Source organism: Xenopus laevis, chromosome 7S (genome assembly GCF_017654675.1).
Source record: "Xenopus laevis strain J_2021 chromosome 7S, Xenopus_laevis_v10.1, whole genome shotgun sequence".
In the NCBI taxonomy this organism is placed as follows: domain Eukaryota; kingdom Metazoa; phylum Chordata; class Amphibia; order Anura; family Pipidae; genus Xenopus; species Xenopus laevis.
The window spans coordinates 89,025,209-89,038,553 of NC_054384.1; the positions used below are offsets into that span (position 1 = coordinate 89,025,209).

A 13,345-nucleotide genomic window follows, 5' to 3' on the forward strand; every position below is an offset into this window, starting at 1 on the left:
AAATCAAACATTCAAACAAAACAAACGCATTGTTTTGCCATCAATATGGATTTATGCAGCTTAGTTACCATGAAATATAAGGTGCAATTTTACTATTACAGAGAAAAAATAAATCATTGAATCATTAAATAATAAAAAATGTTTGATTAAATTCCTTCATGAAAAGAGACAGACTGCTGACAGAGGGATACTGAAGAGTAACTTAATTACAGTATTTCAGGAACAGGCACAGGATTTTTAATTTTTGCTATAGTTTCCTTTTAAATAGGACTTCCTGTAATTTAGAGCTCTCTCTGGATAATGGGTTTCTAAGTAATACATCCCATACTGTTATCCTTAACCTAGTAATGAGAGAATCTGCCCCTGTTTCAATGCAAACGCGTCCAGGGTGGTTATTATTGTCCTATCAAAACAAGATAAAACAAGTAGGATGGGCAAGACTTATGCTTCTCCTATAAACAAAGAGCTGGCATTTTAAAGCCAAACATGCTCCTCCTCTGCCCAGGAGGCACGAGTCTCTAAAGAATGGAAGTGTGGTTTTCAGTGTCTGTGCATGTTTGTCCTCCATTCTTGATTATCCAATTTTAATAGAATACAATAAAATGTATCAATATTTATATCCTGATCAGAAAATTATATATAAAAAAATCTGTTCATTTAAGGAAGAGGAGAAGGGAAGGATAGTAAAAAAAGAAAAGGAAGGAAGGAAGGAAAGTATATTTTATCGTACCGAATTCAAAAACAAAATAGCAATTTTAACAAAACCTTCAAAAAAGTATACCAAAATATGGTAACATTAAACAATGCTTATTTGCAAAGCTCTTCTATACTGTCTTTCATCTCTCAAAATTATTGGTACATACAGGCAAGACAAACTCTGCATGAAAATGACTGAAAGTGGAGTTTTAACAGAAAGTGTAAGTTTCCCTACCTGAGCTGCAAATGGGATAACTGCGAGGAATTTGAAGCTGAAAGGAGCGGCCTGTTCTTGCGAAACAACTCGCAGAGCATAAGCAGCCCTGTAGCGTCCCTGTCACCAAGGTGATGATATCAAAGCTAATAGGGTTAAGTGAAAGTGTGTCTTGGCTTTGTCCCATTTTCCTGGTACACTGAGCACATAAAAGCTGGGAGTGCTATGCTTGGTTTGTGAGAAGGCTTTATGTCAAATATGTACTTGTTTTGTCAACATTAAAAATTAAGAACATTTCCTCTATTAACTCTTTAAGTAGTATAAGGTTAAAGGGACCTTTCACCCCAAAAACGACAATAATTCTCCGCAATGTCCCCATATACATTCATTTAACATTGGCTTTAAAGTTAGTGTCGTTGCAATTGAAAGCAGCATTTGTTTACTGTATGGGGTAAATTTATCAAAGAGTGAAGTTCCGCCACTAGAGTGAAATTCCGCAGCTCTCAATTCATTTCTATGGGATTTTGAAAGGCGTATTTATCAATGGGTGAAAGTGAAAGTTCACCCTTTGATAAATCTGTCCCTGCTTGTAATACAAATTATGCTTATGTGTTGTTTCTCCTTTTGTCCCTCACAGTTTTTTTTGTAAACAAAATGCTGTATATATGTCAGTGCCAACATTGCTTCATTGTAATCAGCTTTGAAGAAGGAACTGCAATGTTCTGAAAGCTTGCTGTGATTATCATCTTAGTTAGTCAATAAAGGTATCACCTTTACACCACTTTTGTTATGTTTCATATCAAAAGCTCTTCCCTATAACTTTCTCAATGGGCTAACACAGTGCAAAAAACGTTACCTGGAACCACAAGGCGCCAATAGCGATTATAATATTTCCTTACTAGCCCAAGCCACCATCTTGCCCCAGGCTCCAAAGTAGCCCCATGACAAGTTCAGACGTTGCACATGCACAGCACAGAATCTTCAAAAAAGATGATTTTACTGAATTTTAAAACAAACCTCTGTAAAGAATTGTGTTACGGCCATCTCCAGATGCAATAAAGAGAAGTGTTTTGCTAATGGAGAACTTTTTACCAATCTCATCATCATTTTTCTATATAGGGCCAGCAAGTTATACAGCAATTCACAGTAATTTACAGTGAAACCTCAATTTTACATCCTCTGATTTAAAGTTTTCCCTTATTTTGTGGTCCTACCTATATATTATGCAGAATATATTTCCCTGATTTTACATTTTACACCATATCTTTTCTCGTCCCCTGAAAAATGTACAATAGGGGTTCTATTGTATAATAAACAGGGGTCTCCAATAATTTAACAATGATTACAGAATAAAAATTGGATAAAAAGGCCCTGCTCACAAGAGCTTACAATCTCTCATCATCATGGCAGACAACCATGCCCGCAGGAATGTGCAATTGTGACAATACCTAAAAGGGAAATAATCAGCATGCAAGGTTAGCAAGAGGCCCAATACGCCCCAACAGCACTCCTTGGTCCAATTGCTTTTGAGGGTTTTGGACACTTTTTAATGCTGAGGGTAAATTTATATTCAGGTGCCAGTTACCGACAGCAGGTGACTGGGCTAATACTGTGGGTCACTGGGTGAGGGAGAGCAAATCAGGGTGACCCAAAGTCCCCATAGTTTGTGTGTCTTTTATCACCTGCATGGCACAACCCACCAGGGTTGCATGAAAGGTATTTAAATAGTCTTTTCCCAATACTTTATATAATTTGTAAGCCAAAAAAATCATCAGGCCTTCTACTGAATTGAATTGAACCCTATTTCTAAAATACGGAAATGGTAATGTTTACTATTTCAGCACCCTTTGCAAGTTTTCATCAGTATTAGAATTGACTAAGTTGAAGGGGGTTATTTATCAAAGTCCGAATTTATCTCAATATTTTCTGGAAAAAAACGCAAAGGTTTTTTCACCTTATTTATTAATACACTTTCCCGAAACAATTTTTGCGGGTAAAAACCTGAATAAAATAATATAGTGTATAATAAATAGTAATGTAATAAAATAGTGTAAATTTAGTAAATTATTTCTGTTAAGAATAGAACACCAACTTTTTTTTTCATAAATGTAAGGTAAAATTGCTTGCAAGAACCAGGAAGCTGCCAAGCAAAATCAGTTTAATTTTCTCTTATTTGCTGTGTTTTCTGCAAGGAATAACAAATGCATGGTCAGCACAAGACATATTGCTTCAACTCATGTTGAACATGGAGGTGTAGTACAGTACCTCTATAAGTTACCCATATTAATAAAAGTTCAACAAATGGTCTTTGTTGGGATGAAGTGAGTGACAAGAACGATGCCGTAGTTTAGCTATAACAACATACATCACACTAATCTAATTTTAATGGTTCTGTGTAAATATGGGCATACAATCCATGTCTCTCTGCATTTTAATGAGTGAAGATATGTTTATTTTTCTTTCATACCCAATTAGACCCTTGTTTATCAATGTCTCATTTTTAATTTGCAGTTTTGTGAAAAGCCAATGGAAATGTTAACAAGTAAAGACTTTCTCATTTTATAGTGAAATAATTAGTCAGCAGATAGAAATTAAAGTATGGTGCATGTTTGGGCTTGTATTTCCAAAAAAAACCTGGAGAAGAAGAGATTACTAATTATCAGAATGTTTTGAGGATGTTGTTAGACTACAGGGAGGGAAATAAATGGAAACAGAAGGGAAAATGAGAGTCCTAATAGAGCTTAGCTACATATCTTAAGTCATTAAAATATTGATGCATTTCTGTCCTTATTACATACAATATATATGAGTAAAGCCAATCAGGCTTGTCCCTTTGGAGAAAAAAACACAATAAAAATATTAATTTGGTCAGATTTGGTCAGAGTGCAGGGAACGTAAATGTCTTTAGTCCATAAATGATGGAAAAGTATAATATAATATATATTTATTGAAGTTATATCCTAAATGTATGCAGTTGATACGATTTGCAATTAGTTTTCATTTTTTATTTGTGGTTTTTGAGTTATTTAGTGTTTCATTAAGCAGCTGTCCAGTTTGCAGTTTCAGAAATCTAGTTGCTATGGTCCAGTGGTTTGGATCAATGGTTAATCAATGATCCATAGAGCAAACTCTGGTTTTTCTAATGATGAAAAATAAGATCGTTTGTGCCTAGTATCAAATTTGCACTTGCTGCTTACTGCACAGCCCCACTTTGCTGCATCTGTTTGCTCTAAATAAAGATACATAATAAACAGGGCCGGATTTATATAGTGGGTGCCCCTAGGCCCACTGCCATTCGTCGCCCCTGTCCCCTCCGCTTCCCTTTATTCGTGCAAATTTTCCTCATCTGGACAGGAGCAATGGGGAATGTCGCACAGGAAATTTAAAGAATGATTGTATCTCCAGCGCATCCCCAGTGTTTTTGAACCAATGTGGGTGTGGTTGGGCAGCATGCCACCCCCTAAAATCCTGCCGCCCTAGGGCCAGGCCTTGGTGGCCTTTCCACAAATCCGGGCCTGATAATAAATATAGCCAACAGACAGGACTCCTTTAATAAATGGTCAAAATGGGCACTTGTTTTTCTTCATGATGCCCTATCTATAGCTGGGTTGTACAAGACCAGTGGTTTGCTTTATTTCTAAAGAATTAAGTAAGTTAAAATACATCTTAAAGCAATGAACTCATATTTTTCATCTGTCTACACAAATGAGGAACCAGCAAGTGAAGGTTTCCTTCTTAACAGTCCCAATTCTAGTAATACAACTAATGATGCATGGTTCACACATGAAGAAATTCAAAAGAGACTAGAACATGTCAAGATTAACAAAGGTCCAGGGCCAGATGGTATTCATCTCAGGGTAATTAGCGAGGTTAGCTCTGTGATTGCCAAACCTCTTTACTTAATTTTTCAGGATTCATTGAGATCTGGCATAGTGACGAGAGACTGGCGAATTGCTAATGTGGTGCCTCTATTCAAAAAAGGATCCCGTTCTCAGCCTCAAAACTATAGGCCAGTTAGTCTGACGTCAGTGGTAGGAAAGCTTTTCGAAGGGTTAATAAAGGATAAGATACTGGACTTCATAGCAAATCATAATACTATGAGTTTGTGCCAGCATGGTTTTATGTGTAATAGATCTTGCCAGACTAACTTAATTTCTTTTTATGAGAATGTGAGTAGAGACCTCGATTCTGGGATGGCAGTGGATGTGATTTACTTAGACTTTGCTAAAGCATTTGATACAGTGCCACACAAAAGGTTACTGGTTAAATTAAGGAATGTTGGCCTGGAACATAGTATTTGTGCCTGGATAGAGAACTGGCTAAAAGATAGACTACAAAGAGTGGTGGTAAATGGAACATTTTCTAATTGGACCAGTGTTGTTAGATGAGTACCGCAGGGCTCTGTACTAGGTCCCTTGCTTTTCAACTTGTTTATTAATGACCTGGAGGTGGGCATTGAAAGTACTGTTTCTATTTTTGCAGATGATACTAAATTGTGCAGAACTATAGGTTCCATGCAGGATGCTGCCACTTTGCAGAGTGATTTGTCTAAACTGGAAAACTGGGCAGCAAACTGGAAAATGAGGTTCAATGTTGATAAATGCAAGGTTATGCACTTTGGCAAAAATAATATAAATGCAAGTTATACACTAAATGGCAGTGTGTTGGGAGTTTCCTTAAATGAGAAGGATCTAGGGGTCTTTGTAGATAACACGTTGTCTAATTCTGGGCAGTGTCATTCTGTGGCTACTAAAGCAAATAAAGTTCTGTCTTGCATAAAAAAGGGCATTAACTCAAGGGATGAAAACATAATTATGCCTCTTTATAGGTCCCTGGTAAGGCCTCATCTGGAGTATGCAGTTCAATTTTGGACTCCAGTCCTTAAGAGGGATATAAATGAGCTGGAGAGAGTGCAGAGACGTGCAACTAAATTGGTTAGAGGGACGGAAGACTTAAATTATGAGGGTAGACTGTCAAGGTTGGGGTTGTTTTCTCTGGAAAAAAGGCGCTTGCGAGGGGACATGATTACACTTTACAAGTACATTAGAGGACATTATAGACAAATGGCAGGGGACCTTTTTACCCATAAAGTGGATCACCGTACCAGAGGCCACCCCTTTAGACTAGAAGAAAAGAACTTTCATTTGAAGCAAACGTAGGGGGTTCTTCACAGTCAGGACAGTGAGGTTGTGGAATGCACTGCCGGGTGATGTTGTGATGGCTGATTCAGTTAATGCCTTTAAGAATGACTTGGATGATTTTTTGGACAGACATAATATCAAAGGCTATTCTGATACTAAGCTCTATAGTTAGTATAGGTATGGGTATATAGAATTTAATTAAAAGTAGGGATGGGTGTATGTATGGATGCTGGGTTTTCATTTGGAGGGGTTGAACTTGATGGACTTTGTCTTTTTTCAACCCAATTTAACTATGTAACTATGTAATGGAACAGGTAGCGATTTCAGTTTACTTCAATGGCCAGGTATTAACAGCTCCATTAACAAGCACTTCCCACTCATTTGACTTCCAACCACCGGCCCTAGCTTTGCTTGGCCCTAGGCCTTCTTGTTACATTGGTGGGAGACAAAGGAAGGTGCAGCACACTATCGCAGAGTCCCGCATGGGACTGGGCCCTGGCCCTCTGGGGCCCTGCCAGTTCAGACTTGCCAAAGTTATTCCTTGACCTCCCCCTGCCCTGATTGCAATAAAGAGATAAGGTGCCCACTGGTGGGGGTGTAAGGGGTCAGACGGTGGTTGAAGCTGGGGGGGTCCTAGTGGTTTTGACGCTAAATCTGGATGGCAAACATCTGTAATGCCTAGGTATGCCATTAGTCCTCCAAAATATGCACACCCTAAACTAAATGGATAGATCAAATGATGTGTCGTGTTTTAGGATTTAGCTAGTTTATTCCTTATCACAGTGCAACAGTCCTAATTTATACACAACACTCTCTGGAAATACCATGCTGCCACAGATTTGTAAGGGTTATGGATAAGGTGGACCACCAACAGATTATATGCCCTGAACCCACCAATGTCTTAAAGGAAAACATAAGCAACAGATAGTTTACATCATATTAAGTGGCCTATTAAAAAATCTTACCAAACTGGAATATGTATTCAAATAAAAATTGCCCTTTTACAGCTTTTCCTTTGAGTCACCATTTCAGAATGGCCTGTGTCCTCCCCCAGAGATCACCTGACCAAAAATAATGCAGCTCTAACTGTAACAGGAAGAGGTGTGGAAGCAAAACTTTTCTCAGTAAAGGGTTTGTTCACCTTCAAACGCTTTTTTCAGTTTAGATGTTTTCAGACAGTTCACCAGAAAACGTTTTCCAGTTACTTTCTATTTTCTAAAAATTGTGTAAAGTTTTCATTCAAATTTTCCACCTTTTACAGCAGCTCTGAGAGGGGGGGGAGCTGACTCTTTAACTGTTCTAAATGGATGCATTTAATTGATACATTTGTCATCTTTGTCCCTGCTAAGCAGAATCCCTGAGTTTCATTAAAGACAGCTGTTAGAATTGATACAATAGTCGCTAATAGTGATGTGCGGGTCGGGAAAAACTTGACTCGTGCCCGGCCTGGACTCACGTGCTCTTGATCCTCGCCCAACTGCCGGCTTCCCTTTATAAACCTGCCCCAGCCGCCAATGACGTCACAAAAGGGGCAGGCATGTGCCTATAAAACCAGAAGTCGGCAGTGCGAGGTCACAAATGGGGCACCGAGTGTGGGGTCACAAATGGGGCTGCGAGGTCGGCCCGAACCCGCGGGTACCGGCACGCACAACACTAGTTGCTAATATCAACTAATTGTATCAACTAAATGTAGCAAATTGGAACAGTTCAAAATGCTCCTGGATCACTGAGCTGCCAGACTGAAGCACCACAGACAAGAACATTCAACTTTAAACTTACATTTTGGGAAAAGATGCAAAGCAATTGAAAAAAGTCGACATTTATGGTGAACAATCTGAAAATAACTCAACTGAAATAAGGTGTTTGGTGTGCAGTGTGAATCATATAATACCAGGGGTGGCCCTTATTTCCAAATAGCTATTTTCTATTTAGGATTACCCAGTGGCAAATCCTACTGAAAAAAATTTATTATGAAAAAGGGTTTACTTACATGAAGCAAGGTTTTACATATAAAATGTTTTATGCAAAATATTTGTATAGAGCTATACATTGTTCAGGGGTATAGTTTTCCTTTAAAGCAGTCCTGCTAATAGATGAGGTTGTCCATACAATAGACTACATAATACAAAATACTATAAATAACTACAAAATACTACAACTGGGTTTAGTATCTAAAACACGTATTTCTGTCACAGAATAAAAAATAATTACATGATAAATCACACTTCTCAGAAACATAAACAATGTGTCCAATACTTCCCTTTGTTGCTATTCCATTAGCAATAATGTCTGACATAAGGTTTGCATTAAGAAATAGTCTCCCTTAATTAAAGCGCCTAGCAAAGGAGAAGTCAAATGATGTATTTTATTTTAAAGGTTGTTAATAAAAACATTCACCAAATGACTGAACTGCAGGCACAGAGAGGGAGAGAGAACACCTGCCCAAGTACATACGTAGGTCCCAAGGCTCTGATTCCCATGATATTATATTGTACAGTGAGAAACATCAGACAAACAATTAAATGTACCAGGCCTGAGAAAAGCAACAAAGAGAATTGAATCTCCAGCTGTAATGCGCATGGAACAAGATATTATTAAATACCAAGGGGATAACATGAGACATTGAATATGCAGACTCTCACATTTATTTTGATGTTATACGGGAAAAAATAAAAGTTCCTGAACCTAATTGTATTTGTATACCATACACTGTACTTACATAGCAAACTGCTGTGATAGCTGCAAAAAAAGGCCAAACGCTGCAGTGCCTGAATGAACAGCAGCTATTGCGAGTGGCCAGTGTAGGAGTGGACCACCAGGATACCAGGAAAAGTACTGATGGTCCCAAGTATCATTGGACCCTCCTTGTTCTTATTTCCTTAGAAATAGAAGTAGGAGAAGAGAGGTGAGAGAAGACTAGGAGAATGAGTGAAAGGAGTTAATATACTGTAGAAGAGTGGCCTTTTGGTTAATCAGAATATCCAGAGGGCCAGTCATAACTAGCATTTTAGTGAGCCCAAGACATACTGACCAGGCAGCATGGAAATAATGCCAATGACAGATCATATAGACCTTTGCAGTAAATAAATAAAAAAAAGCAGACATGGCAGCAGCCACGTAAACCAACTGCCCTGGTACCTCTAGCAATCAAAGGGTTAAACTGAAGTCTGAAGGCACTGTCTTTTAAAGGAAAACTATACCCCCAAAATAAATACTTGAGCAACAGATAGTTTATATCAAATTAAGTGGCTTATTAAAGAATCTTATCAAACTGGTATATTTCTATATTTAAGTAAATATTGTCCTTTTACATCTCTTGCCTTGAACCACCACTTTGTGATGGTCTGTGTGCTGCCTCAGAGATCACCTGACCAGAAATACTACAACTACAATACTACAACTACAACTGTTAATTGGCTCATGTGACCTAACAAGTATAGTTTGTTTGGTATGCTTGTGTGCGCCATGAATCATAGGATCCCAGGGGGCTGTCCTTAGTTTTTAAAATGGCAATTTTCTATTTAGGATTACCCAATGACACATACTACTAAACAAATGATATTATTATGAAAATGGTTTGTTTATATGAAGCAGAGTTTTACTTATGAGCTGTTTTTTGCACTATATACATTGTTTGAGGGGTATAGTTTTCCTTTAAGCTCATGGTAAACTTGCGCATACAGAATCATCAAAATAACTATAACAGGCATCTTACTATGCTGTATCACATATGTACTCGATTCCACATATTGCACCCACTTCTCTATTTATTTTAATCACACAGTACACCGTAAACAGCAAAAGCACAGAAGACTCCTGCAAGTCAAGCAAAGACAAATTTCCAAAGCACATCACAGACAATAATTTCCCTTTCGTTACTTAACACCAAAGGCCTCCACCTTTTTGATACAGGTGTATATACTGTACATATATACCGCTGCACTGCAGCTACAGAGTAACCTGCTAGTCAGTAACACGTGTAACAATGTAGGTAACATCCCTCCCCCCCCCCGCATGAAAGACACATCATGTGCTCCAAGACCAGTTGGCGCTGCTGAAGGCTGTTATTAAGAACTAGTTCTGTGTGATGTGGCCTCACCTGTGTCCTAGTTGGTTACACAGGCATCCATGGTAACAACCATAGTAACACAACGCAGCTAACCCCTGCAGTGTCACAAGCATTTCCCTTTAGATTAAGGCACACCGGGAGGCAGCAATGTTGCAAGTCTGGCAAACTGCACCGTGGGGCTCAGGGGCACATTTACATTAGACTGATTTCAGATTTAGTGCAGTTAATTCAAGTAAACCAGGGTTCTCACTCGCCAGTGGACATACTATAACTACTTACAGGACGGGTTGGGAGCAGCTAGAGAGTCCAGGCTTGGGCATCCCCTGAACTAAACTTTCTTTCTTTACTTTCTTATAAATCAATACATGAAAAACATTTGGAAACTGTAAATGTGTAAGCAAAAATTACTATTAGTGTCCTATGATGCCCAACCTGCTACCCCTCCATCTGATTTTCAAGCAACCAACCCCCCCAACAACTGAAATGTATGATGTGACAGCAGCTGGAGGGCCACAGATTGAACACTGCTGCTTGTAAGGTGCTCTTGGTCCAAAATACCGCACCCATTGAGCATTCCCTTCCCAGCTATGTGCAATCCTATTTGCTAAATGTTTAGCCAAGTTGCTTCCCTGGAGATACTTTATCAAAACAAAGCACCTTAATAAGGGGCTATTAACTACATATAAATGATGATAGAGAGTCGCGTTGCATGCACAGGTTCCGTTGCACTATATTACACACTCACAACAAGATGTCCCACTCAGCACCCAAATTGTTCTAGAATAGATTGCAAGCCCACCTAACAAGTAGCCCTATTTTAGCAATCTCTTTGCTGCTTATCCCATAAATGATGTACGGCCAGTGATGGACTGGCCCACTGGGATACCAGGAAAACTCCCAGTGGGCCCAGGTTAGAGTCCTGCACAGGTCCATTTTTTGGAACCCGTACCCGACCCGTACCCGCAACCTGCAATCCGCAACCCGGACCCGCAACCCGCATTCTTACCTGCTTGGACCCGCTACCCGACCCGACCAGAGACGGAACTAGGTGAGGGCGGGCCGTGCAGCCGGGCCCCGCCCCCCACCCTCTTCCGCGCGGTGCTGCAGCCACTGCAGCGGGCGCGTGACTGCCGAGGGGCCCTGTGGGGGTGCGGGCCCTGGCCCAATTGCACCCCCTGCTCCCCCTGGTAGTTACGCCACTGGACCCAACCCACAAGTACCTTATCTGCAAGTGCTGTCATTGTAAACTGGAAGTGACATCACTGGAAGTCGGCGTGATCGGAAAAAAAGGAGTAAAAACCGCTACTGAGAAGACCCGTGGCCCACAGAACCACCGACCGCATCTATACCCGCACCCGCAACTTCTACCCACTACCCGCAGCGTGCCGCAGGTTTTTGCGGGTACCTGACCCACTGCAGGACTCTAGCCAGGTGTCAGTGGGCCCTCTTGCTGCTAAAAATGTGGCTTATTTCATAGTCATTCCCTATTTCTTTATGGGAAGAAAGAGGCTTAATAGTGGAAGAATATAGTAATTAGATATAAAAGACTAGGAGAATAACGAGGTTAAGTGAGTAGAGGAGGAATAATAGTTTGGAAAGTGGGTCCAAAGTCTAATGTTTTCTGGTGGGTCCCTAGCATATGGCTCTGTAGAATAGGCTTGGGGGTTAACCTAAAAAAAATAATAAAATAGGGAAAAACAAACTACTGCTCAGTAAAAATGTGTATTTAGTGTCAGTACTACTTTTTTTCCATATAACCAGCACATAAATTTATAAAAAGTTATAAATTGTTCCATCAGTTCTATTGCAGTGAGTGATCACATGTTGCGACGAGCATCCCCTCACTGACTCACCAATTAACTATAAAAAACAAAAATCAGAATATGTGTATTGACTACTAAATCATGACACACAATTATCCATTGAATTTCAGGCGATTATGATTACAGCAAGGCACCATTACATTTTAGTCCAATTAAAAAAACAAATGTCCAGTACTATTATAATTTAAAAGCAATAATTAAACCAACCTTAAGTAAATTAAGACTGCATTACATTCAATAAAAATATATGTTGAAAAATGTATTACCACAAGGGTGGAGCCCTGAGTCACTGTTGGCTTGTAACTAATACAGTTCTAAAACAGACTAGGTATATGGAACTGGAACCTACTTGTACCTATCTTAGTGGTACATTCAATTCACATTCCATGTACAGGTATGGGACCTGTTATCCAGAATGCTCGGGACCTGGGGTTTTCCAGATAACGGATCTTTCAGTAATTTGGGTCTTCATGCCTTAAGTCTGCTAGAAATGCATTTAAACATCAAATAAACCCAATAGGCTGGTTTTGCTTTAAATAGGGATTCATTATATCTTAGTTTGGATCAAGTACAAGCTACTGTTTTATTATTACAGAGGAAAAGGAAATCATTTTTAAAAATTTGGGTTATTTGGATAAAATGGAGTCTATGGGAGACAGCCATTCCGTAATACGGAGCTTTCTGGATATCGGGTTTCCGGATAAGGGACCCTATAGAAATCATACATTGTTATACAAATCTATTAGAAAGCACTTGATCTCAGTGATTATGTACATGTTGGCAAGGGAGCTACCATGTCAGTGCAGAGAGGGTTCTGTACCTGAAATGCCAGTCTGTGCTGATGATGGTCCCCTGCACTGTCCTCTGCTTGATCAGTGTCGCTTGCATGAAACTGCTTGACTGGGATCTGCCAAAAGAGCTGACGATGAGCGATCCTGCTGCCCGGACTGTCCGGGTTAGCTGCTCACACTCGCACAGATTGCAGCAGTTGCAATCGCAAGCCTTCCTATTAACCTCTTCATCGCCGGGCCCCCACTAAGCAGCAGGCGATCACACCTGTTTCAGGCATTGGCGACATAGCTGTGAAAGTGACGTGTAGAATAGGAGGTGATGGAGGGTGGCGGTTGTTAGATTATAAAGTTGATACACAGGGACAGAGAGGAGGCAGGATTTCGCCTGGCAAATTAGGGGGAGGGGAGCCGGGTCCTTGGCCGCCTTTTAACAGGCAGCCGGCGGGAAGGGGGACTTTTTAAAGCTGTGATTCTGCATCTGGTGTCTACAGGTGGAACTATAACTTTCAAATGCCGTCAAGCACAGATCATTCCTGTAGTAATATGCTGAAGCCGCTTGCTAAATAGCAGCATCTTGATAAGGCTACATTTTTAACGATTATACACGATCC

At 39.9% G+C, this 13,345-nt stretch overlaps 1 protein-coding gene across 4 annotated transcripts in view; it reads right to left on the reverse strand.

The window, feature by feature from the left end:
- The window catches only part of LOC108697705 (tumor protein p73), a 110,104-nt gene extending 97,005 nt beyond the window's left edge, over positions 1-13,099 (reverse strand). For 2 of the 4 annotated variants that reach the window (XM_018227994.2, XM_041571502.1), the window contains exon 1: positions 12,764-13,087. In XM_018227994.2, the coding sequence (XP_018083483.1) occupies positions 12,764-12,831 (68 nt within the window). In that variant the 5' untranslated portion in view covers positions 12,832-13,087. Of the gene's footprint in view, positions 1-12,763 lie in introns of all 4 variants that reach the window. The other 2 variants (XM_041571501.1, XM_041571503.1) reach the window with 2 other exon arrangements.
- Between the last annotated feature and the right edge of the window lie 246 nt (positions 13,100-13,345).